At 41.9% G+C, this 25,268-nt stretch overlaps 1 protein-coding gene across 3 annotated transcripts in view; it reads left to right on the forward strand.

The window, feature by feature from the left end:
* Positions 1–7,709: 7,709 nt before the first annotated feature.
* tgm2l (transglutaminase 2, like) overlaps positions 7,710–25,268 on the forward strand; it is a 37,299-nt gene continuing 19,740 nt past the window's right edge. For 2 of the 3 annotated variants that reach the window (XM_073069859.1, XM_073069860.1), the window contains exons 1-9: positions 7,710–7,954; positions 8,158–8,340; positions 9,303–9,545; positions 14,727–14,836; positions 14,926–15,054; positions 17,070–17,247; positions 21,002–21,143; positions 22,479–22,582; positions 24,497–24,739. In XM_073069859.1, the coding sequence (XP_072925960.1) occupies positions 7,942–7,954; positions 8,158–8,340; positions 9,303–9,545; positions 14,727–14,836; positions 14,926–15,054; positions 17,070–17,247; positions 21,002–21,143; positions 22,479–22,582; positions 24,497–24,739 (1,345 nt within the window). In that variant the 5' untranslated portion in view covers positions 7,710–7,941. The remainder of the gene's footprint in view (positions 7,955–8,157; positions 8,341–9,302; positions 9,546–14,726; positions 14,837–14,925; positions 15,055–17,069; positions 17,248–21,001; positions 21,144–22,478; positions 22,583–24,496; positions 24,740–25,268) is intronic. The other variant, XM_073069858.1, reaches the window with a different exon arrangement.

Raw genomic sequence — 25,268 nt, forward strand, 5'->3', positions numbered from 1 at the left:
GTCTCTCTAACCTCTCTGCGTAGGACAGTCCGGACATCCCAGGAATTAACCTCGTGAATCTACGCTGCACTTCCTCTACAGCCAGGATGTCCTTCCTTAACCCTGGAGACCAAATCTGAGAGATTTAATATGAATCCTGGGCAATGTGCAAATAAAGTATTTTTAAAATGTTTACTTGTTTGCAAGGTGTGAACATTGCCATACTAAATTTATTGTCCATCCATAATCTCTGCTGAACTGAGTAAACATTAACAGGAACCGAATAGACAGAGTAAGGGCAGCAGCTTTACTTCCCTTGATAATGCACTTTATAAACGAGAAAAGTGCAGCATAATTTTAGGGAAAGTGGTATTATTTAACCATATAACCTGATGACCAGGAGACCCAAAGGATCTCAAGTGTTTTCCAGAATAAAATGATTGAGAGCCTTTGGTTTAATCCTGCTGCACTGATCAGGCTATCATTTTCACGTAAGTATCTGAGTGATGTGCAGCTGCCCAGTGTAACAGAGATATATTTTCACATCAGCAAAACAGTAAATAGATGATGGTGCTAGTGATATAATTCCCTTCTCTATTGGCAACTGGAAAGAGAAATTTTACTACCAGCCTTTCTTGGATCTGGAAGATTTGAATTAAAAGATTTATTAAAGAAATCGCCACATCCCTGGTGCAGCTCAGGGATGTGTGCTCTACACTCTACACCCATGATGGTGTGGGTAGGCACAGCTCAAATGCCATCTATAAATTTGCTGACAATACAACTATTGTTGGCAGAATTTCAGATGGTGGTGTGAGGACATACAGGAGTGGGATATATCAGCTAGTTGAGTGGTGTCACAGCAACAACTGTGTTCTCAACATCAGTAAGACCAGAAGGACTACAGGAAGGGTAAGATGAGGGAACACACACCAGTCGTCATAGAGGAATCAGAAGTGGAAAGAGAGCGGTTTCAAGTTCCAGGGCATCAATAACTGAGGATCTATCCTGGACCCAACATATCGATGCAGCTACAAAGAAGGCACAAAAGCGGCTATATTTCATTAGGTGTTTGAGGAGATTTGGTATGTCACATGGACAGCATTTAAACCAACTGCATCGCTGTCTGGTGTGGAGTGGGGGGTACTGCCCAGGATTGAAATAAGCTGCAGAGAGTTGTAAACTGAGTCAGCTCCATCATCCTAGCCTCTGTAGTATCCAGGATATCATCATGGAGCGATAGCTCAAAAAGGCTGCATCCATCATTAAGGACTCCCATCACACAGGTCACATCTTGTTCTCATTGCTATCATCAGGTAGGAGGTACGAAGTGCGAAGGCACACACTCAATGATTCAGGAACAGCTTCTTCCCCTCTGCCATCTGATTTCTGAATGGACATTGAACCCATGAACACTACCTCACTACTTTTTTATGTTTGCACTACTTATTTAATTTAACTTTTACACGTATGTATATTTACTATATTTCATATGTTTCCTATCGCTATGGATTGCATTGTTCTGCTGCTGCAAAGACAACAAATTTCACCACATATGCCAGTGATATTAAACCAGATTCGGGTTCTGAGGCCACAGGCCTGTTGATCACAGCATAAAATCCATCTTAACTGCCGGACTTGACCACACGAAGGTGTTGTAACTGTAGTGCGAAAGTGGCAGAGGGCAAGTACAGGCCGTGGTAAAAAGAAGAGTGGAGTTCTTCTGCCACGGAAGTGATGGGAGGGTTGGCTCTGTTGCTGCCTCAACAGTCTTTGCCAACCAAAGGCTGGTGACCTTTCCACCTGTCCCATTGGTAAGGAGTAGTATGGGGACAACAACATGTATATCATTTTAAGAATGTGGCACAAAGCTGGCCAAGAACCCGGAGGTGGTCCTGTTGGATTGTGGTAGTTGGGAGCACAGTCTCACAGTAGATCCAGTAACTCAGATGTGATTCTCATCTCTGGTTCTGTCGGTGTTGAGCTTGCACCCTCTCCATTTGACTGTGTGGGTTCCATTCCACTTTTTAAGAAGGGAAGGCAAACACAGGAAACTATCGGCCAGTTAGCCTGAACTCAGTGGCTGATGAGATGTTGCAGTCCATTGTTAAGGATGAGATTTTGGGGTACTTGGAGGCACATGATGAAAATAGGCCAAAGTCAGCTTGGTTTCCTCAAGGGGAAATTTTGCCTGACAAATCTGTTGGAATTCTTAGAGGAAATAACAAGCAGGATAGACCATAAGACATAGGACCAGAATTAGGCCACCCAGCCCTCGAGTTTGCTCTGCCATTCCATCATGGCTGATCCTGGATCCCACTCAACCCCATACACCTGCCTTCTTGCTGTATTCTTTGATGACCTGCCCGATCAGGAAGCTAACAACTTTCGCCTTAAACATACCCACGGACTTGGGCTCCATAGCATTCCACAAATTCACCACTCTCTGGCTAAAAACAATTCCACCTTAACTCTGTTCTAAAGGTTGCCTATCAATTTTGAGGCTGTCCCCTCTAGTTCTGGATCCCCCCACCATAAGAAACATCCTCTCCACATCCACCTTATCTAGTCCTTTCAACATTCGGTAGGTTTCAATGAGATCCCCTTTAAATTCCAGTGAGTACAGGCCCAAAGCTGCCAAATGCTCCTCATATGTTAACCCCTTCATTCCTGGAATCATCCTCATGAACCTCCTCATATCTCTCCAATAACAACACATCATTTCTGAGAAATGGGGCCCAAAAAATGTTGACAATACTCTAAGTGCAGCCTGACTAGTGAATTATAAAGGCTCAGCATTCTCTCCTTGTTTTATATTGTATTCCCCTTGAAATAAATGACAGCATTGCATTTGCCTTCTTTACCACAGACTCAACCTGTAAATTAACCTTCTGGGAGTCTTGCATCAGGACTCCTATGTCCCTCTGCACCTCTGATGTTTGAACCTTCTCCCAATTTGGATAATAGTCTGCACTGTTGTTCCTTTCAGTAAAATGCATTGTCATACATTTCCCAACACTATTCCATCTGCAAATTTTTTTGCCCATTCTTTCAACTTGTCTTAAGTCCTACTGCACTGCCTACCCCTTCACCTATCTTTGTATCATCTGCAAACTTTGCCACAAAGTCATCAATTCCATTATCCATATCATTGACAACAATGTGAAAAGTAGTTGTCCCAATACTGACCCCTGAGGAACAGCTCTGGTAGCCAACCAGAAAAGACCCACTTTATTCCCACTTGCTGCCTCCTGCCTGTCAGTAATTCCTTTATTCATGCCAGTATCTTTCCTGTAATGCCAAAGGATTTTATGTTGTTAAGCAGCCTCATTATGTGGCACCTTATCAAATGGCTTCCAAAAATCCAAGTAAATGACATCCACTACCTCTCCTTTGTCTACCCTGCATTTTACTTCCTCGAAGAACTCTAACTTTTGCTTCTCTCCTGGCTACACGTCTAATCCTCCTTAGATGGAGAGATGTTGCCCCGCCCACGCATGTTCAATGGCTTAACGATATCATGTCCTGTTTAGACCTTGAAAAAATCCATTATTCAATTCTTAATTCGGATATAAAGTTTCATAAGGTCTGGGGACCTTTTATTGAGTATTTTCATAATTTTCCTCTTAATTAAGTTTTTTTTCCAGTCACTTGCTTTCAGCTCTTTTTTTTTGGTAGTAGGCATTATTATCTTCTGTTTTCAAGTGTATTTACAGTTTTGGGGGTTTGAATGTTCTGATTTATATTTTCTACATTTTGTCTTGGTTGGTCTGGAGTTTTTTTGTTGTGGGGCTTGGGGAGGATACTAACTTTACATGACTTCAATTTGGGTGCTTTCTCAATTATCTTATTTTGTATTATATTACTATTGTATGTCAATCTTGCACTGTACTAATTTTCTACTTTGCTTTGGTTTTTTTTATTTGTAGTGTTGTAGAAAATGCATTAAAAAAATCAATAGAAAAAAAGAACTCTAACAAATTTGTTGGGCAAGATTTACCTTTACAGAAACCTTGCTGACTTATTTTATCATTAGTCTCCAAGTACTGTACCCCTAAACCACATCCTTAACAGTATACTCCAACACTTTCCCAACCAGCGAGGTTAGGCTAACTGGCCTATAATTTCTCTTCTTTTTCCTTCCTCCCTTCTTAAAGAGTGAAGTGACATTTCAAACCTTCCAGTCCTCTGGGACCGTGCCAGAATCAAGTGATTCTTAAAAGATCATGACCAATGCATCAGTTATCTCTTCAGCAACCTCTCCTCTCTCAGGGCTCTGGGATGTAGTCCATCTGGCCCAGGTGACTGTTCCAACTTAAAACCTTTGAGTTTGCCTAGCAATTTTTCCTTTGTAATAGCAATGGCACTCATTCCTGCTCCCTGACACCCATGGACCACTGGCACACTGCTAGTGTCTTCCACAGTGAAGACTGAAGCAAAGTACCCATTAAGTTCATCTGCCATTTCTTTCTCCCCATTACTACCTCACCAGTATCATTTTCCAGTGGTCCAATATCAACTCTCACCTCCATTTTACTCTGTATATAACTGAAAAAACTTTTAGTATCCTGCTTTATATTATTGGCTGGTTGCCCTCATATTTGACCTTTTCTCTTCTTATAGATTTTTTAGTTGTCTTTCGTTGAATTTTATAAGCTTCTGAATCATCCACTTTCCCACTGACTTTTGCTACTTTATATGCCCTTTCCTTGGCTTTTATGTTGTCCTTAACTTCCCTTGTCAGCCACGGTTGCCTACCCCTGCCATCTGAGAACAACTTCTTCTGTAGGACATATCTATCCTGCACCTTGTGAACTATTCCCAAAAATTTCAACCATCTCTTCTCTGCTGTCATCCCCACCAATATCCTCCTCCAATCTGCTGCTCTCTCATGCCTCTGTAATTCCTTTTATTCTAGTGTGATACGGGTACATGTGAGTTATGTTTCTCCCTCTCAGTCTGCAGGGTGAATTCTATCATATTATGATCACTGCCTCCTAAGGATTCCTTTACATTAAGCTAACTAATAAAATCTGGATTATTACACAACACCCAATCTAAGATAGCCTTTCTCCCAGTGTGCTTAAGCACAAGTTGCTCTAAAAAGCTATCTTGTAGGCATTGAACAAATTCCTTCTCTTGTGAACCGTCACCAACCTGAATTTCCCAATCCCCTTGCATATTGAAGTCCCCCCATTACAATTGTGACATTGCCTTTATTACATAACTTTTCCAGCACACTTTGCAATTCCAACCCACAGCTTGGCTTCTGTTTGGAGGCCTAAGTATGATTCCTATAATGGTTTTTATACCCTTGCAATTTCTTAACTCTACCCACGAAGATTCAACATTCTCTGGCCCTATGTCACCTTTTTCTAAAGATCTAATTCCATCTCTTACCAACAGAGCCTCACCATTGTCTATGCCTTTCTGCCAGTCCTTTCATTACAAAATATATCCTTTGATATAAAGCTCCCAACTATGACCTTCTTTCAGCCACGACTCAGTGATGCCCACAGTGCCATACTGACCAATCTCTAACTGAGTCACAAGTTTGCCCACATTTTTCTGAATGCAATGTGCATTTAAATACAGCACCTTCAGTTCTGCATTCTTCGTCCTTTTGAATTTTGCCTCTGCTGTATAATTTAACTCTTTGCTCGCTCTGCATTTGTACCCAATCATTGCCCTGTCCTTCCTTACATTCATGTTACACCCATTATCTGCTTGTAGACCTGCTAGCCCATCCTCAGCTCTGTCATCCTGGTTCCCACCTCCCTGCCAGATTAACTTAAACCACTCCATTCAGCTCCAGTAAACCTGCCTGCAAGAATATTTGTCCCCCCTTCGATCCTCCTTGTTCAGGTCACACCTGCCCCAGAAGAGGTCCCAATTATCAAAGAAGATTTGGTGGCTGTTGTTTACTTGGATTTTCAGAAATCCAATGGAAAGGTGCCAGATATGAGGTTGCTAAACAAGATAAGAGCCCATGGATTGTAGGAAAGATACTGCCATGAACAGACGATTAGCTGACTGGCAGTTGGCAAAGAGTGGGAATAAAGAGGGCCTTTTCTGGTTGGCTGCTGATGACTAGTGAGCTTCCACACGGGTCTGCTACTTTTCACATTAAATGTTAAAGATGTGGGTGACAGAATTGATGGCTTTGTGACCAAGCTTGCAGGTGATAAAGATAGGTGGAGGGGCAGGTGGTTTTGAGGATGTTGGGAGCTTGCAGAAGGACTTGGGCAGATTAGGAGAATGGGCAAAGAGCTAGCAGATGGCATACAGTGTAGTGTAGAGAAGTGTATGGTCATGCACTCTGGTAGAAGGAATAAAAGTGTGGACTATTTTCTAAATGGGGAGAAAATTCAAAAATCAGAGGTGTAGAGGGACTTGTGAATCCTTGTGCAGGATTTCCCAAAAGTTAACTTGCAGGTTGAGTCAGTGGTAAGGAAGGCAAATGCAATATTACTATTGATTTCGAGAGGACTAGAATATAAAACAAGGATGTAATGCTTGTAGGGTTATAAGGCTTTCATCAGACTGCAATTGGAATATGGTGTGCAGTTTTGGGCCCCTTATCTAAGAAAGGATGGGCTGCCATATGGAGACAGTGCTCACCAGAATGAACATGGGTATGAAAGGGTTAACGTTTGATGGCTCTGGGCCTGTACTCACTGGAGTTTAGAAGAATGTGGGGTGACTGGTCTGACTGAAACCTATCAGATATTGAAAAGCTGGAATTACAGTGGACGTGGAGAGATACAATCAGAACAAGAGAACACCTGCAGACGCTGGAAACCCGAGCAACACACACAAGATGCCAAAGCAACACAGCAGGCCGGGCAGCATCTCTGGAAAAGAGTACAGCTGATGTTTCAGCCGAGACCCTTCAGCAGGATGTTTCCTATATTAAACCACCTAAGACAAGAGGGCGAAGCCTCAGAGTAGAAAGCTATTCCTTCAGAACAGAGATAAAGGGGAAACTTCTTTAGACAGAAGGTGGTGAACTTGTTGAATTCATTGCAACGGATGGTGGTGGAGACCAAGGCATTTGGCATATTTAAAGCAGAGGCTGATAAGTCCTTGATTAGTCAGGGTGTCAAAGGTTATGAGGAGAAAGCAGGAGAATGGGGATGAGTGGGATAATAAATCAGCCATGATAGAGTAGACTGAATGGGCTGAATAGCCTAATTCTGCTCTAATGCTCTGGTTTTCTCCTGCTTTCCAAAGATGTGCAGGTTCTTAAGTTAATTGACGACAACTCCTGCTGGTGAGTTGTTGGAGGAGTGAGGAGGAGAGTAAGGGAGAATAGAAGGGAAAAGGAGCTTGCAGAGATTCCGAGTCAAATGAACCCCTACTGTAAGTAAACAGAATACACTAATCTCTTAAATTTCAGATATTGCCTTTGTTCAATATACATCAGACACAAATCATTTTCAAGTGAGCAATTCGCTATGTACCCGACCTACTCCGTTTCTTTTATAGTTGAGTTTTGTGGAAGGATTTCTCCTTCATTGCTGGTGGACCTCCCTGCCCCTGTGAGAGAGACAGAGAGGGTGGTCGGATAATTTCCTTTTCTCAAAGCTAATTTCACTCCTTGGTTCCCAGAGACGCCGAGACCCTGGTTTTATGTGTGTTACTCTGGTTTTCCAGCATCTGTAGAATCTGTGTTTGTGATTTGGCTCCTGGTGTAGTTTTTTGGATTAAGCTTGGAGGGAGCGAAATGGCACGAACTAGCTTCCTCTGGGAAAATTACCATGCAAATCAGTGCCGCAATAGTCCTTTTATACACAAGTAGTTTATATCTATTTTGAGAGTGTTAATGCTGGAGCTTTACGTGTCGGGATATATAGGGGTGGACATGAGATTCCACGCACAGTCCACTCCACTGAAGAGGGGCGAAAGGCTAAATTTGCGGTAAGAGTGGAGCGTATTATTTCTGCACCGGCCGGGGAACTCATGACAACAGCCGGTAAGATACAGTTACAAAACGAAGAGAGCAGTTTTAAAGTTAACGTTGCGAACTAATTATAAGAGCGAAACAATTTGCCTGTTATTTATTAGAGTTGGATGCTGACTAATTCTAATCAAAACTCGCGCGGCGCTGCACCCCTGCACTTCTATATCCCTGTGAATCGATTCATATGAATCTTTCTGTTAAACGTTTTCCGATAGGAAACATGTATTTGGGGGCGGTAGACCTACAGTGCGAGGCCAACAACTCGGAACATCGTACCGCTGAGATGGGCACGGACAGGCTCATCGTCCGAAGAGGACAAGAATTCCGCCTGGCTGTGGAATTCAAACGCCAAGCCTTCCGGGATGGCGAAGACCAGCTCACACTCTCGCTGGACACAGGTCTGACCTGAAGTGGCATTTCGTGATTAGCTACTTTATAACACCCTTCAAAGCGCCACGTTAATGGCATCTGGCTTTAAATTACAGGCTGGTCTTTTTCCAGGTCGTTGATTAACTGCTGAGTCTAGTTTAAACAGTGAAGCGTTGATTACTGTTCATCTGAGTTGCGATTTGGTAGCTGTTTCTCCTGCCCCAAAGTTTATTCATTGACCAGCAATCCTTGTAAATGAGAAAAAATAACAGAGGATGAATATTTTTCATACTGAAATGCCAAAACTCAGGCTGAACATCAAACCACTGAATCAAACTTCGAAACTCCAGTAAATAGAATAAATTAAGAATATGGTTCATAGAAATCTAGAATTAAAATGTTGGAAACTCTCAACAGGTCAGACAGCAGCTGTGGAGGGAGAACCGGTTAATATTTCAGGTCTGGAACCCTTCCTCTGGACGCCCCTCACGATCCTGCTTTTCATTCCACAAGATGTTTGCCTGATTGCTCCTGCAGTTCAAGCAGCATCTCTGGGAAGGACTAAAGGGTCGGTGTTTCGGGCCGAGATGCTTCGTTAGAACTGGGAAAGGTCTCAGCCAACAAGAGAAAATCTGCAGATGCTGGAATTCCGAGCAACACACACAAAATACTGCAGGAACTCCTCATCTATGGAAAAGAGAACAGTTGGCGTTTCGGGCCGAAGCTCTTCAGCAGGACTGGGGGTCTTAGCCAGTTCTGATGGAAGGTCTTGGCCCAAAATGTTGACTCTTCATTCCTCTCCATAGATGCTGCCTGACCTGCTGAGTTCCTCCAGCATTTTGTGTGTGTGTGGTCTCTTTTGTGTTCATGTTTATAGCGTTTTGGTTTTTTTTTTGCTTGAACTGACTGAACGTCAGCGTAAGTCTTTCAATTCACATTACCCCGTGAATTATGCGATTAGCTTGGCTAAAGGTTACGATTCTCTGCACAGGGCCCTCGTCATCGAACACCGACAGAATTTCTATTGAAGCTGTGAAGTCGACGGCGAAGGAGAACAAGTGGACATACAGTGTGAAGTCCACTCCGGGGCACATTCACCTGGCCGTGCGCAGCCCCGCAAACGCCTGTATTGGCATCTATAAAATGCACGTACTCTTCTGCCCCAGTGGGGGAGAAGGTTCGCAGAAGATCACTGTAGGGACCTTTCACCTTCTCTTCAACCCCTGGTGTAAAGGTGAGCAGTTCAGTTCGCTTCTGCTTCCTGTTTATATTGGGGTGACTTTTAAGCGCAATTGATGTGGCATTATTTATCTCCAAGGTAAAATCAATAGTTACATATGCTCATAGTTATCATTACACCTCTACTTGCTGTTTTCATCTTATTTCTCCCCATATCATGGAATCATACGATAAGATAAATATCTCTTTTTTGTCACATATACATCAAAGCATGTGTCCAATCAAATCAGCAAGTCCATCTGCCCATCCTGTCTGTGCTAGCCATCAACTATCCCTCCTTACTAAACCCGTTTCCCAACCCCCTGTTCAGGGGAAAAAATTCTCTTCATCTCACCCTAAGTTTGCTCTTGGTAATTTTGTACTGGGGAGGTTAGAGGTAGGCTGAACTGGTTGAGATGCTAAACATTCTGCTGGAGAAAAACTCTTGCCAAGTATTTTCACACTTTGATGAGACAACTTTTCATTCACATTTTAATAGGCTCCCAGAGATCCCACCTCCTTTCAAGGACTCCAAACTTAATGTAAAAAAGAGGATATTCAGCAGCCAAAGGAAAACGTCAATGTAAAGAAATACAGAATGCAGAATTTTGCAAACATCTCACTTATAACAATGAGTATTCAGACAAATATCTAATCATTTGCACATTTTGCAGCCCTCCCAGATCTTTGAAAATCTTGGCTCTGATCTGTCAAGTTAACTGTCCATTTGTATAGAACACAGAACAAGGACAAATTCTTTAGCCCATGGTTGGGCCAATTATGATGCCAATTTATTACCATCTAGTCTGAGTAAATATCAGATTGTAAATGTTCCATTAACATGCATCATAATTATTGTCAGTAATTGAACAGACATGTACAATTACTGCTGTGGCCATTGTTGTACTAGATTATAAGTAGATTTTGATTAATATGTAACCAGCGATGCTTCTTTGCTGTGTGAATAAAAACCCTGCACATTTGTAATAATGTGAAGCAAGCTCAAAACTGTTTTTGATGCAGGATGTCTTTGAATAAATAAAGATTAATTAGATCACCTTGGCCAAGAGTACTGGGTCAGTGGTAGTTTTGGAGTAATTTTGTAAAGGTAAGATATTGTTACTGTAAATCAAAATCAAAAGAAAAAATATACTCTAAAATGCATCAGCAAGCTGGAGAAATTAATTGGAGATGAATAATAAATGTTGGCCTTGCTAGCAATGTCCCTGTCCACCCTCTCCAATAAACTAAACAGAATAAATACAGCTTGAAACAGAAAGTTTTGGAACTGAGGCTGAGATGTTTAAAGTTGAAATAAAATGTGGTGAGCCTCTTAAACAGGGTTAAACAACGGTTCCTCATGCTGTGTGAAATTATAATTCTATGATTACTATTAGGAAAGGAAGTTTTTCCTCCTAGTTAATAAAATTATTGACAGTGCACAGTTTAGCTATTTAAAATAGGTGCAACCATTGTGACAAGTGGACGTCAACCAGCTGAAGTTCTGTCCCACAATCAAAGGAACTCTTACATACCCACTGGACAAAATGCAGGGAGAGGAATACGTTTTCACAGCTGAGTTCATTAGCAGGGTAGAGAAACTTAGGAAAGTTTCAGCCTTCACTGTTACAGTGAAAACAGTCCAAGTTTGCCCAAATACTCCTCAAAACTCATGTCGTCTAATCCAGCCAGTATCCTGTAAACCTCTTTTACACTGTCTCCAATGCTTTTGCGATCTTCCTATAATGGAGTGACCAAGAATTGAACTTAATACTCCAGATGCGACCTAGCTAGAGTTTTATTAAGATGCAACATAAGCTCCTGACTCTTGAATTCAGTGCTTCAACTAATAAAGGAAAGCATGTCTTATGCCTTCTTTACCACACCATCAATCTGTGCAGCCACTTTCAATGGAATTGGACGGTAAGACCTCTCTGTGCATCAGCCATTAAGGAACTTGCCATTAACTGTTTACAGTCCTTTCATATTTTATTTCCTAAAGTGAAACACCTCCTACTTGGCTGGATTAAACTCCATATGTCATTTTCCCGCCAATTTTGTAACTGATCTATATCCCACTGTATCCTTTGGAAATTTTCTACACTATCCACAAGGCCAACATTTTTTGTATCATCAAGTTGGCTAATTCCTGAAGTAAATGGCTTCCTTACTGTTACCATAGCAATACTGGTAAGAGTGAACACTGCACAATCCTTGTGAAAATAAGATGCCTCTTCACAACTGTTATCATTGAGTTGCTCACATGTGATAAAAAATGGGCCAATTAAAAGTAGAGAAGGAATCAGTAAAAAAGCATTAATGGAAAATGAGGCAAACAATTCTTTATCTTTACAAAATTATTATTCATTAACAAGCTTGTGCCCACTCTTAATACCAGATAATTTTCCCTCCAAAATTATTTTGTAATTTGATGTCCCTTGATTAATGTGAACACCTAAAAAAGTACTGTTCAAATGATAAGAATTAAATACTGAAAGAATTCACAGGTTTTTTTTTTATTGAAGCCAGCCTTACCTTGCTTCAGTTCTGCTATTTATGATATCCTTAAATTCTATGCTTTACCTTTGGGGTGCAGCTTTTGCCTCTCTGAGTTTGAACCTAATCATATCTCTGATCTGACTACAGGTGTTAACTTCTCTGTGTGAAGTGCTGCAAGAAATCTGATCACGTTTTGTTATTTGTAAAAGTCTGTATCTGTGCAGCCACCCTGATAATCTCACCTATTCTGTTACACATTGATTTCTATAATGCAAGTTGTCTACAATATTTTGTCACACTGTAATTACATCTTTTTGGATGTGATGCAGTGCTTCTTAACTCAAGTAATTTATATTGTAAATATAGAAATTTTATTAGGAAAAAATTAAGGAGATTATAAAACATTACAAAGTTTAGCTAAAACAGGGACACTGAAATTTATCTATATATCTTGGCTAATTACCCCTAGAGTCTAAAACCCAATTCACTAAAGGCTATTTTTGGTTTTGGCTCTGTGCGTTCATCAAGTCCTAATATGGTCACAAGATGCAGTATGCATTTGAGGTGATAATGTTCTTGTGTTCTATCACGTAATCAGAACTCTTTTCCAAAAAAGCACAGAGCTCAGTTGTTACAGAAACACTCTCAGATTCTCTTAAGAATAAGGAATGCAAACATACAAATGTTGAGGGAAAGGGAGAGTCTCATTGGTCCTCCAGCTTGTCCCACTGACCAATGAAAAAAGAAGCAAGTCTTAACACTTAATCTAGTTAAGTTAGTTAAGTCTGTCCCAGATCATCAGGGCGGTGCTTATGCTGGTTTCTGTGGCATGAAACAACTGAGAGTACAGGACTCCCCCCACCCTCGATAGGACGCTAGTCTATCACAAGGGTAACCCCCAGCGTTTTGCCGGTACCCATTTTCAGCTGGGTGGACTGGAGCAATGTGTGGTTAAGTGCCTTGCTCAAGGACACAACACGCTGCCTCGGGTGGGGCTCGAACTCACGACCTTCAGGTCGCTAGTCCAATGACTTGGTCATGCACCACACACTTAATTTAGTTCTGGTCTTACATATTATGAGATGTGTAGACTTTGTCCGTACCCTTCTATAGTTTAAACAAGCTGTCTATACAGCCACATTCTATTTCCAAAGTCCACATTCCCTTAAGGCACAGAGACTTGGTTCTTTGTGTCTACCACGATAGCCAAGATTATTGACAAAAAATTGTCGAGAGCCTACTAAGCAGTTAGCAGCAATGCTCTCTAATGCTATGTGATATTCTAATTTACTGATAGCTATATATGAAAGAGAGCTTTTTCTTCTTTATTGATAAAATTATTGCGAGAACAGATGCACAGTTCAGTTATTTAGCACCTATGTGTGTGTTTAACAAATCTAAGTCCGACTTTCACTGTGTGCTGTTAAAATGCCCTGGAAAACATATCTAACCATTGGACAAAGCTTCACTGTCTTCAGGAACATACTAAATTCTTAAGTACACACAATTAAACATACATAATTCACTCATTCACACATTGCAGTTTGAAAGATTTCATTTATAAAAATAATTGGTTGGTCACCAAAAGAAAATTACGTTATTATTTATTTTGCTATCTCTATAGATACCAAAAACAATCAGCAGCAAAGATCAGTGAAGTATTTAGACTATTTATAATTAACAGGTTCATTTGATCCTTGCATACCTTAAAGGAAATATTTTCCAAATACCAGTGCTTTTTCCTCTCATTTAAACAAGATAAGCAATGAGTCTTGTCAGTTAGGCTCCATTTGGTAATAACACCACATTGCATTTTCAGAATGGGCACTTGGCCAGTTTTGTATCAATTTTTCTTGTCATTGTCAGTGGCTGTAATCTGAGGGAGAAAGATAGAAATTCAACAAATCATTGACATTTTGTGTTCAAAAATACTCCACATATAAACAAAGCCAAGAGTATTTCAAGGATGTAGCGATAGCTGCCATCCTGAAGAGTAATCTGTAATGAGAAACGAAGTTCATTGGAACTAAACACACAGGCAATTTCAGTTTTTATAAATTAGTGTACATTATGACTGCAACAGCCGCAAGATGTCCTTCTACTATAGCAAAAGGTGATTGACAAAATGGGGATGAACCTGAGATGGAATAGGTAAATAATATCTGGATTAAAGCAGCATAGTAGAGATGTGTGGCAAAGCATACAGTCGGGAGTGGAGAGAGGATGAGGGACCATTTAGGGAAAGAATTCTGTGGGAATGAGATCGCTGGTGGCACTTTTGCCGTTATTGCTGGGAACAGATGGACTGAAAGACGGGTCAGAGATGGAAGCCGAGAATGAGGCTGGAACAGCTCTGAGTGCCTAACAATATGGAGACATTTGAAAACACGCATGAGAATCTCAAAGTAATTCTGTGATTTTGCAGCCTGGTGACATCTCCCTTCCAAACAGCCCAGGTTTTTTTCTGTTTGATTTCAGGGTCTTTCAACAATTTCACTCAATGATAAGCACAGACTAGAGTATGACTGTTTGATTACCAGGTAGTTCATCCATCCAGTTAGACACTGGGAAAGAGACCTGTGAGCCTACTTTGGACAGCTGTTTGTACGTAATAAGTTGCAGATTAACTGAAGTGTTCAGAAGGAATTTAATTGCCTGCCTCCTGTTTTCTACCCCCACCCCCCTTCCCAAAACCCAGAGGACTCCGTATACATGGCTGATGATGACCTTCTGGATGAGTATGTTCTGAATGAGAATGGAATCATTTACCGTACTGCCTTTATCCCACTATCATGGAATTTTGGACAAGTAATGTGACTTTAAAATTCTTTATTATCTACCTTTCTTTAGTGTAATTGCTCTGAGGCTTGTTGCTATTCTGAGTTATGTTTTGACAGTTTGAAAAAGACGTCATCGACATTTGCTTTCAAATTTTGGATAATAGTCTACCTGCTCTGAAGGATCCTTTGTCTGATGTGTTGAAGAGAGGTGATCCTGTATATATCGGCAGAATATTGACTGCTATGGTGAGTTCCAAGGTGTTAGCTATTTGTCAAATGTGTTTAACAGGTGTTGTCATCTGGTAGACTGTGAATCAGATTAGATAAAGGCTTTAGTTGTAGACTGTGTTGTGAGTACAAGATTAAAGTCAAAGTATATATATGTATATCACTATATATCAAGTTTAATTAGTGTTCAACCATACATAGATACAGCTGAACAAGACAGCATTCCTCTCGGGCCAAGGTGCAAAACATTCAAAATAGCGAGTAATGTAATTCAGAATAGCTAGCAAAACTCAAAATAGTGAGCGAAGAAGCATATTTACTCGAACATGTGTATAGTCCAAGACCCTGAGTGACAATGTCCGGCTATCGATGTCGCGGCCTCCTGGAAGTGCACGGGGGCAAGCAATCCAGCCCGTCAGTCCACCGTTTGAACTTGTGAGGGTCAGGCCAGCCTCCCGCCAAGTGCGAAGGTGACACTGTAACACTTCCACATCTTCTCAACTCATCTGCACCAGCAGGCAGGCCTGAGGCTTGACTCTTTGTCCTTGCCACAACCGAGGCTACACAGCTCCCACGTCGACTGGGCAACAAGGGCAACAGGTCTGCAGCAGCTGACTTTATCACCACCTGACAGAATCTTACAATCGCAAGTGAAATGACTGAGACAGTCTCCCACGGTTATACTGCACGATGTCTTCCAGTAACACTGCCTTGGGGTTCATTTTCTTGAAGGAATGTACAAGAAAATAAAGAAATGCAATAGAATTTATAAAAACTATGAATAAACAAAGATTGAGAAAGAATGAATGTGCAAAAGAATACAAACTGCACATAAATAAATAAAGCCGTGAACTGGAACTTTAGAATCCTTGGAAGTGAGTCAATAGGTTGCGATGTCGGTTCAGTGTTGAGGTGAGTAAAGTTGTAGAGTTCCTGCACCTGGCAGTGTGGGACCTAATGCTCCTGTAACTCCTGGCCAATGATTGCATTCAAAGCAAGAAAAGAGGTATAGTCTTGATTTCAATTGACTGGAGAAAATAATGCAGTGTTCCTTAGTCTCGATCACTAGGGTATTCAAAGAGAAAATCAATAAGTCTTTGGAAGATCAGGGAACTGAGTATGAGGTACTGAAACAGAATAAAGGATGAGGTTTGAGAAGGACAGCCTTGATCATATTGAATGCTGGGCAGGCTTCAATGTTCGTTTGGTTGCTGTTTCTGATAGGTTAATTTCAGTGACATTAAAACTAACTAATATACAGAGAAAGTGACTTGTTTTGATGTTCTGCATGCAGGAATGTGTATCTCCTATTTACTTCCATCATCAGCAAATGAATCAGCCAGCTATATCCTCCACCAGCTGCAAAATGGGGTACAGGTTGTTTGATAACACTTTAGAATTTGCACCCATTTCTTAATCATAAAAACACCATGCAAAGTTGTTGAACACAAGAAAGCCAAATCTTTAAATATAAAGAGCCCTTTTAACTAACCCAGAGAGCCGTCAGAAGTTTGGCACGAGTCACATGCATTACACAAACTGAGACTGAGAGGAGCCAAGAGAAGCTGATCTGACCTTATGTGTTACCCAACACTGGCCCAGTATAGAAGAGGTTAGGCAAGATCAATTTTTCTTCGTAAATAAACATTACCTCCACATTACCGTTACGCAAGAAAGGACAATGTAACCCACTTCAGGTTGTATTCATTCAAGGTAATACAATGAACAATGGCCGAAAGTGCTCTGCTGATAATTCAGACACTGTATGTGGAGAGTGGAGCAAAGTTAATTTTTCAGAGTGGAAAAGGTTGTTCTAAGTCTTCGAAAGGGGAAAGGGGGTTGAGAACAAACAGATTGTCTGTGATGAGGTAGAGATCAGTATAGCCTATAACAGTCTTGGTCAAGGTGATTTGGATATTAAATTTGCCCAACTAAAGGCCTGACTCTTAGAAAGAGGCTTTTTGCTTAGCAGAAGATTGTTTATTTGTTTAGTTATGAAATGATACTAGCTGTTTTGTTTTTCTCCTCCAAAGGTGAATGCAAACGACGACAAAGGCATCATTTTGGGGAGGTGGGATGGTGATTACGCCAACGGGACAGCTCCCACCCGGTGGAACGGAAGTCTGCCAATTTTGCGCAAGTGGAGCAGTTCTGGGGCCGGGAGAGTGCGATATGGACAGTGCTGGGTCTTTGCTGCTGTTGCTTGCTCAGGTCAGATATCGGTAACTTTCTCACCAAAGACCCCCAAACTTTCCTGTTTCAAAATGCTCCATAAACACTCTCTGTGTACGGTGCTGCTGCAGGTTACCATATGGTTGTCTCAGCCAATGATGGCGCTTTTAATTATTTCTGCTTTATTATGCAGTCTGAAGCAAATGAAGATGATTTTTTTTCCTGTTGATTGGTGCTAAGTAATTGACATTATTTTGATCTGTGGTGACATTGAACCCTTGCCAAATAAAATTCACCACATTCATTTAAACCTTGGGGGTGAAAGTTTGTCTTGGGTTATGGGAAAAAGCACCTGATACTGCCTGTTAAAATCCCCCCACCTGATAATAACTTCTTTGGAAATTAATGGAACTAAATTTTGGGCAAAGCATTAAACGTATGATAAAAGTCCCTATGGTGAATATCATCTACCAGCGCTGTGTGATTGTTTTAATCCATTTCAACTTCACCATTTTCCGCCTAGTCTCACTTGTTTATTTCCCTTTGGAGTTACTGACATCTTTCTGCACACCTCATAATTCAATCCCAATCCACTGTATTCCCCTAATGTTATGCAATTGAAAATTAATTTTGTTTCAAACTGGAAATTGATAGTAGCCATTGTGAGTTATTTCTGTTCAGTCTGCAAAGTGACCTGCTACCCTTGGGTAATTCGACCTTGCATTCCCAAGCAAGAGAAGATCTGCAGATGCTGGAAATCTAAGAAACTCACACAAGATGCTGGAGGACCTCAGCAGGCCAGGCGTCTTCAATGGAAAAAAGCTCCTTTTTCAAAGGAAGGGCTTCCCATCCTCCACCATCAACGTTGCCCTCAACCGCATCTCTTCCATTTCACGCACGTCTACTCTTACCCCATCCTCCCGCCACCCTCCCAGGGATAGGATTCCTTTGTCCTCACCTACCACCCCGCCAGCCTCTGTGTCCAGCACATAATTCTCTGGAACTTCTGCCATCTCCAATGGTATCCCACCACTAAGCGCATCTTGCCCTCCCCACACCCCCCCCAACTTTCTGCTTTCCACAGGGTTCACTCCCTACGCGACTCCCTTGTCCATTCGTCCCTCCCCATTGATCTCCCTCCTGGCACTTATCCTTGAAAATAGTGCTATACCTGCCCCTACACCTCCTCTCTTATCACCATTCAGTGCCCTAAACAATCCTTCCAGGTGAGGCAACACTTCACCTGTGTACCTATTGGAGTCATATATTGTGTCCGGTGCTCCCGGTGTGGCCTCCAGTATATTGGTGAGGCCCAATGTAGACTGGGAGACTGCTTCGCCGAGCACCTACGCTCTATCTGCCAGAAGAAATGGGATCTCCCAGCGGCCACACATTTTAATTCCACTTTCCATTCCCATTCTGGTATGTCAATCCATGGCCTCCTCTACTGTCGTGATGAGGCCACACTTAGACTGGAGGTACAGCACCTTATATTCCATCTGGGTAGCCTCCAACCTGATGGCATGAACATTGATTTCTCAAACTTCCGGTAATGCCTCCCCCTTCTCCAGCCCAGTATCTCTTTCCCCAATCAACTTCCCAGCTCTTTACTTCTTCCCTCCCCCTCCCGGTTTCACCTCTCACCTTGCGTTTTTCTCTCTCTCCCCTCCCCCACCTTTTAAACCTACTCCTCATCTTTTTTTTTCTCCAGTCTCGCTGAAGGGTCTCAGCTGGTGATATCAACTGTACTTTTCTTCTGTTGATTCTGGCCTGCTGAGTTCCTCCAGTGTTTTGTGTGTGCTGCGACCTTGCATTCTGTTGGGAATTCTGCAGTGAGGGTGTTGTTATGTCATTCCCTGGGTGATGTTCCTTTTAGAATATTGGAGCAGAACCTGGACCACATTGCTGGGCACTTGTGAGGTAATGTGATCTTCCCAACAAAACTCTGAATTGGAACCCCTGCTGGGTTGGTCATCTACCTTGGCTTATTGCCCAATCCCTGCTACTGTACTGTACCATCCAGTACCAGTCCTTCTGATCATTTCCATCTCTTTCCTTAAGCCCCTGACTTTGAATTCCCAAACCCAAGAGATTCTGCAGACGCTGGAAATCAGAGAAATACACACAAAATGCTGGAGGAATTCAGCAGGCCAGGCAGCATCTATGGAAATGAATAAACAGTCAATGAGTTGGGCCAGGGCCTTTCATCTGAATTCCTAATCCAGCATCACTCCTGAACACAACCAAACACCCACCATCCCACCAGTGGGAATATCTGCCAGTCCATCCATTAAGGTGCTGGTATCCCCAATTTCTTTGCCTTGCCCCACCTGGTAGCTTAGCGGTAGGCATAACACCTTACTGCACCAGATGTAAAACGGATTGGAGTAACCGATCGGGGTTCAATTCCTGCCGCTGACTACAAGTTTTATGTTCGCTGGTGCTCCGGTTTCCTCCTGCATTTGGGTTAGGGTTAGTAAGTTGTGGGCATGCTATTTGGTGCCAGAAGTGTGCTGATTCGTGTGGGCTGCTCCCAATATGTCCTCAGATGTATTGGTTGTTGATGCAAAACAACGTGTGTTTTGATATTTTAAAGTACATATGACAAATAAAACCAATCTTCATCTTTATTAATTCAAGTGAGATTTCTCTCTCGTCGTCATAAATCTGTGCCGGTATTCTCCCCCCACTTGCCCCTGCATAAGCCCAACCACAGCACAGGAGTGATCAAGCTTGAAGCCACCTTGCTGGGCAGTTTGGTAAAATGCAATCAGCTACAGCTCTTGCACAATTGATGCTTAGGTATGAATGCTGTAAGATTCTTGCTCATGCTTTTATTAAAGCTGTTGGATTCAATATCTAATTGGATCAATATCAAAAGTTCAGTCAACACGTGTGGCCTGATCAAGAGAGCAGACTGAATAGAACCAGTGTCACAGTGGTCAGGACATTGGCTTGAAAAACAATGTTGTTTGCTTATCTTGCCAGTGGGCTGGGGAAACTTTGCAGATGAAGTGATGGTGAGAGGTGCTTTGAAGTGCCGGCTAGAGTTAGTCCTTGCCTCAGAAACAAGTAGGAGGTCAGGGACCATCGCTGCCCAACAGACCATGGAACTGAATGGATGTAAATCAGTAGGAATTGAATTGAACTGACTTTATTTCTTACATCCTTCACATACATGAGGAGTAAAAATCTTCACATTACGTCTCTTTACATTATGTGCAATGTGCAATTTATAGTAATTTGTAATAAATAGGATGTACAGCAGGACAGTCAATATAGCATTGAAATAAAATTTTATCAGCGTGAACTAATCAGTCCAATGGCCTGGTGGAAGAAGCTGTCCTGGAGCCTGTTGGTCCTGGCTTTTATGCTGCCATGTTGTTTCCCAGATGGTAGCAGCTGGAACAGTTTGTGGTTGGGGTGAGTCGGGTCCCGAATGATCACCTGTCTCTGTAAATGTCCTGAATCAGAATCCTGTCAGAATTCTTCTCTCCATGTCCCAAGATTATTGAGATCAGTTTATAGCATCACTCTGATGACCGTGGCTGTGATAAGCAGGCATTTGAGGATTACCTGCATTGTCAGCAGGAGTTAAATCCCTGGGGTAAAAGAGAAACACCTAATTCAAGGATCTAACATGGGGTGTCTTTGGAAAACAGCGCCAAAATAAGAACTAGAAGTGACTTTACTGGAAAAGTCTAGAAAGGAAAACCTGAGGAGTCACTAAAAACTTGACAATAAGTCATTTGAAATAGAGTCGTTCACGATCATATTTCCATTTGTATTCCAGTTTTGCGATGTCTGGGGATTCCAAGTCGTTGTGTCACAAATTACTCCTCTGCTCACGACTGTGATGGTAATTTGAAAGTGGATCATTATTTCAAGTTTGGAGATTCTTTACATGTGCTTCCAGAAAGGAAAGACATGGTATGGTATGTACCTTCTTGAACTTTTTTGTGGACATTGCATTGTCTAGGAATCCTGCCACTGCCACAATTCCCAGGGAAAGTAATTTTGGTGCCCTTTGCCATTTGATTGTGGATTTTTTTTTCAGAAACATTAACTTCAACAGTCATCCACTTGTTCTGTCCCATTTTCACCAGGGTCACTAAAGAGATGCATCCGGGAGCTCTTAAGAAAGAATTGATGAGGGCCCAATTGCTGATGTTCAGGTGCTTACTCTAAAAATAAAGAGGCAGGTGTCCTTTGGCCATGTCGTCAGAGGCCTCCGCTGGTTTTAAGAACATAAGAGATAGGAGCAGCTATCGGCCATCTGGCTTGCTGTGCCTGGCTCACCATTCAACAAGCTCACGGCTGATTGGGGCATAGATACAACTCCACTGACCTGCCTTTCCCCCCAAAATCTCTCAATTTGCATCCTATGCAAAAATCTATGTATCTAACTGTGTCTTAAACATATTTAATAAGGTGGTCTCTACAGCTTCCGTGGGCAGAGGATTCCACAGACACACTACTCTCTGGGAAAAGTAGTTTCTCCTTATCTATGTCCTAAATCTCTTCACCTGAATCTTGAGGCCACGTCCCCTAGTCTAGTCTCACCTACCAGTGGAAACAACTTTCCTGCCTCTATTTTATCTATCCCTTTCATAAGTTTATAACATTCCATTTAGTATAGGAGAGTTTCTTTCTTGCTGCCCCTGCCTTTCTCTTGGTAAGATTCCTTCTGGTCTTGACAGAGATAAGACTCTTGACTGTCTTGATAATATTCAAAAGGCTCCTTATAACATCAGTTTGGGGAGACTTTCCATCTCACCTTCTCACCATCCCCCATTCCCACCCAACACCTTCATTTCAGAGAATTAACATTTCATTCAGGGGGTACGGGAGAGTTCCATTACCCGGCTCCAACAACCGATACCATAAAGACCCAGAACCTCATGGCTTCTTTGTGACGGGGAAGATTCTTACTTACCTTGGTCCAGGAGACTTCACCACCTTTTTATTACTCTAGTATTTGAAAGACTCCCTAGGCTTTGACACTGCAATACTCCTCACTGAAGTTGGGTTTTGATGCTGGTAGACAATGCCTCTTTTGGGACAGTATATACACTTGCACCTGATTTTTGAAAACAAAGGGTGTTTACCTTTGAAGAGCTGCTGTAAGAAATTGATTCAGAGCTTTGAACTGCCTCATTTACTTCATTATTTGACATTTGGTCACACTTAATATATTTGCCCCATTGGTGCGGGTGCCTGGTTAATTAGATTGAGTAGTCTGATTTACACCGGTGTGCTGTTGTGCATAGGAACTACCACTGTTGGGTCGAATCGTGGATGGCCCGTCCCGACCTTCCCTCTGGCTTAGATGGATGGCAAGTATTGGACCCAACGCCGCAAGAAAGGAGTGATGGTAACACTGAGACTGAATTGCTGTGGTTTTATATATTATGTCCTTAAGAATATATATTTAATTAATAGAATGCAGGCTAATTCCAGTGTTAGCCTCTGTGTAAAATGAGAAGATAATCCACAAATTAAAATGTCAATATATCAGTAGGCGCCTGCTCTTCATACCCAATACACCCTCTAAATAAACGTAAACATGTCTTTAATATTTTAAAGCATAAATACCAATTAGTAAACACATTAGAATGTTTCTATATTGAAAAAGGAAAGGAACTAACTACTTTCCACTAACGCATTGAAACTTCGAAGGTGCATCAGTGGCAACAAAGACAATTCTCTGTGAGAACACCACACAGCGGGAAGCCGCTTAATGGATGTTGTCAAAAAGTGACACTATATTTATACAGGACAGTGGGCGGTTTCTCAGAGTATACATGCAGACAAATATATTTGTTAGAAAAGGAAATGAACTGCAGCCTGGGATGAGTCTTTCAAATACCTGGATCACCAACAGCAAGCCGGCAAATAATGTGCATTTTTATTATGGCTTTATTTACAATCCTGTGATGTGGAAACAGTGCAGGCTGAAGCTAATTCAACTGTTAATTCACTTCTACGGGGGGGGGGGGGGGGGAGGGAGGTGTGTGTGTGTGTGTGAGAGAGAGAGTGGGTGCGCTTTTCTGTTTGTGTGTGTGTGTGTGTGAGAGGAGAGAGAGAGAGAGAGAGAGAGAGAGAGAGAGAGAGAGAGAGAGAGAGAGAGAGGAGAGAGAGAGAGAGAGAGGTGGGTGCGCTTTTCTGTTTGTGTGTGTGTGTGTGTGTGAGAGAGAGAGAGAGAGAGAGAGAGAGAGAGAGAGAGAGGGTGCGCTTTTCTGTTTGTGTGTGTGAGAGAGAGAGAGAGAGAGAGAGAGAGAGAGAGAGAGAGAGAGAGAGAGAGAGAGGAGAGAGAGAGAGAGAGAGAGAGGGAGAGAGAGGGAGAGGGAGAGGGAGAGGGAGAGGGAGAGAAGAGAGAGAGAGAGAGAGAGAGAGAGTAGAGAGAGAGAGAGAGAGAGAGAGAGAGAGTGGGTGCGCTTTTCTGTCTGTGTGTGTGGCTGGGGGAGGCGGTTATTGGTCTGCATATATACGTGTGAACTTGCAGGTACTTGTACACCCAAAATAACCTGTAGAGCTGCAGAAAACGTTAGCTGAGAGGTTAACATCTGTGTCTCTGTAGCCGTGGATTCCCACTCACTGCTCTTCTCTTGCACCTTGTGGCAAATCTCCGACGGCAATTTGAAAAATTCCAGTCTCCTCTTTATATTAGTGATAAGTTTTTCCTTTTCTGGCTTGTAATTAGAAACTATCATTCAACATTTACTCTCTCAAATGTTTTCAAAACCTTACATACTTCTATTAAAGTCTCAGGTCCGGCGGATGGGAATTCAGCCAATGATAATTACAGGGAACAGTATATTTTATGTTTTAGATTCGCAATATATCTTCGTAGTTTGAGGTTTTTATTTTATTCACTCTGAAAATGAGTACGATGTACTGGCTCATCGCACAAATCAATCGTATTTGTATCACTTGTATATGAAATAACCACTTCTGGGTTCCAACAAATTAGCTTACTATGGTGTTTCTGGACTATGGCTAGGGAAGAAGGGGTGGTCGGGTTTGGGTGGAGTGCTATTGGGTAGGCAGTGCTGGGGTTCAAATCAACATCATAAACCCCCTTGAAAATATTCCTGTGGAGTTGGAGGTAGTCTGTTTTTGCCTCACCTCAAACTCACGCTATAAGGACCATGCTTGATGCCTGATCTCCTGGGGAGGGCAAGAGAATGCAATGTCTGTAATCTGTCACTGCCCTCAGTAGATGAACAGGATAAAATTACAGAATCCACCTTCCGCATCTTTCACTCTGGTGCTCCTATCTCATTAGGGATATTCTGCTGTGGTCCTTCCCCCGTCAAAGCGATAAAAGAAGGTCAGATGGATGTCAAATATGACACGGTGTTCATCTACGCGGAGGTCAATGCAGACGTGGTTTACTGGATAATGAAAAAAGATGGAACAATGAAAGAACTACTACGCAAACAAGACACGGTGGGAAAACACATTATTACCAAAAGTCCTTACTCGGACAAAAAAGAAGATATCACATTGGATTATAAATACCCAGAGGGTAAGAACTTATTCTACCTTTGTAAGTAATAAAATGGACAATTTTTTGGTTTCATGTCATTTAATTTGGTTTGGCAGCAGTGCAGGCGGGTTTTTCACGCATCAATTAATCTTGCTTATTGTTTTAACTCTTCAAAGACACTTTGGAACAAAGTTGAAGTGTCCATTGTCCTGATGCCAAGACTAGGTTATAATCTAGACCACAAATCAGATCCAGGCAATCCCTGATCTTTGTGGGCAGATGCAAAGCAAATGAATGAATGCACTCAGCCATCTAAATGGATAAATTTAATTTTATGAATCACTGTTGATGCATTTCTCAGTCTGCATAATGGAGATGTAAATAAGTAACTGTGTTACATTTTTAAAGGATATATTTATCAAGTTTTCAGATGTAATAGAGTGGTCGTTACTGTACTGTGCTCCAGATTAGGTGGCCAAATTAATCGAGGTCTTTGCTATGACACTTGGTTTAAGTGCTATAGAAACTGCACCAGGGTGTGAAATCCACATTTTGATAGAAGCTAAGA

This window comes from Hemitrygon akajei, chromosome 17 (assembly GCF_048418815.1).
Source record: "Hemitrygon akajei chromosome 17, sHemAka1.3, whole genome shotgun sequence".
Classification (NCBI taxonomy): domain Eukaryota; kingdom Metazoa; phylum Chordata; class Chondrichthyes; order Myliobatiformes; family Dasyatidae; genus Hemitrygon; species Hemitrygon akajei.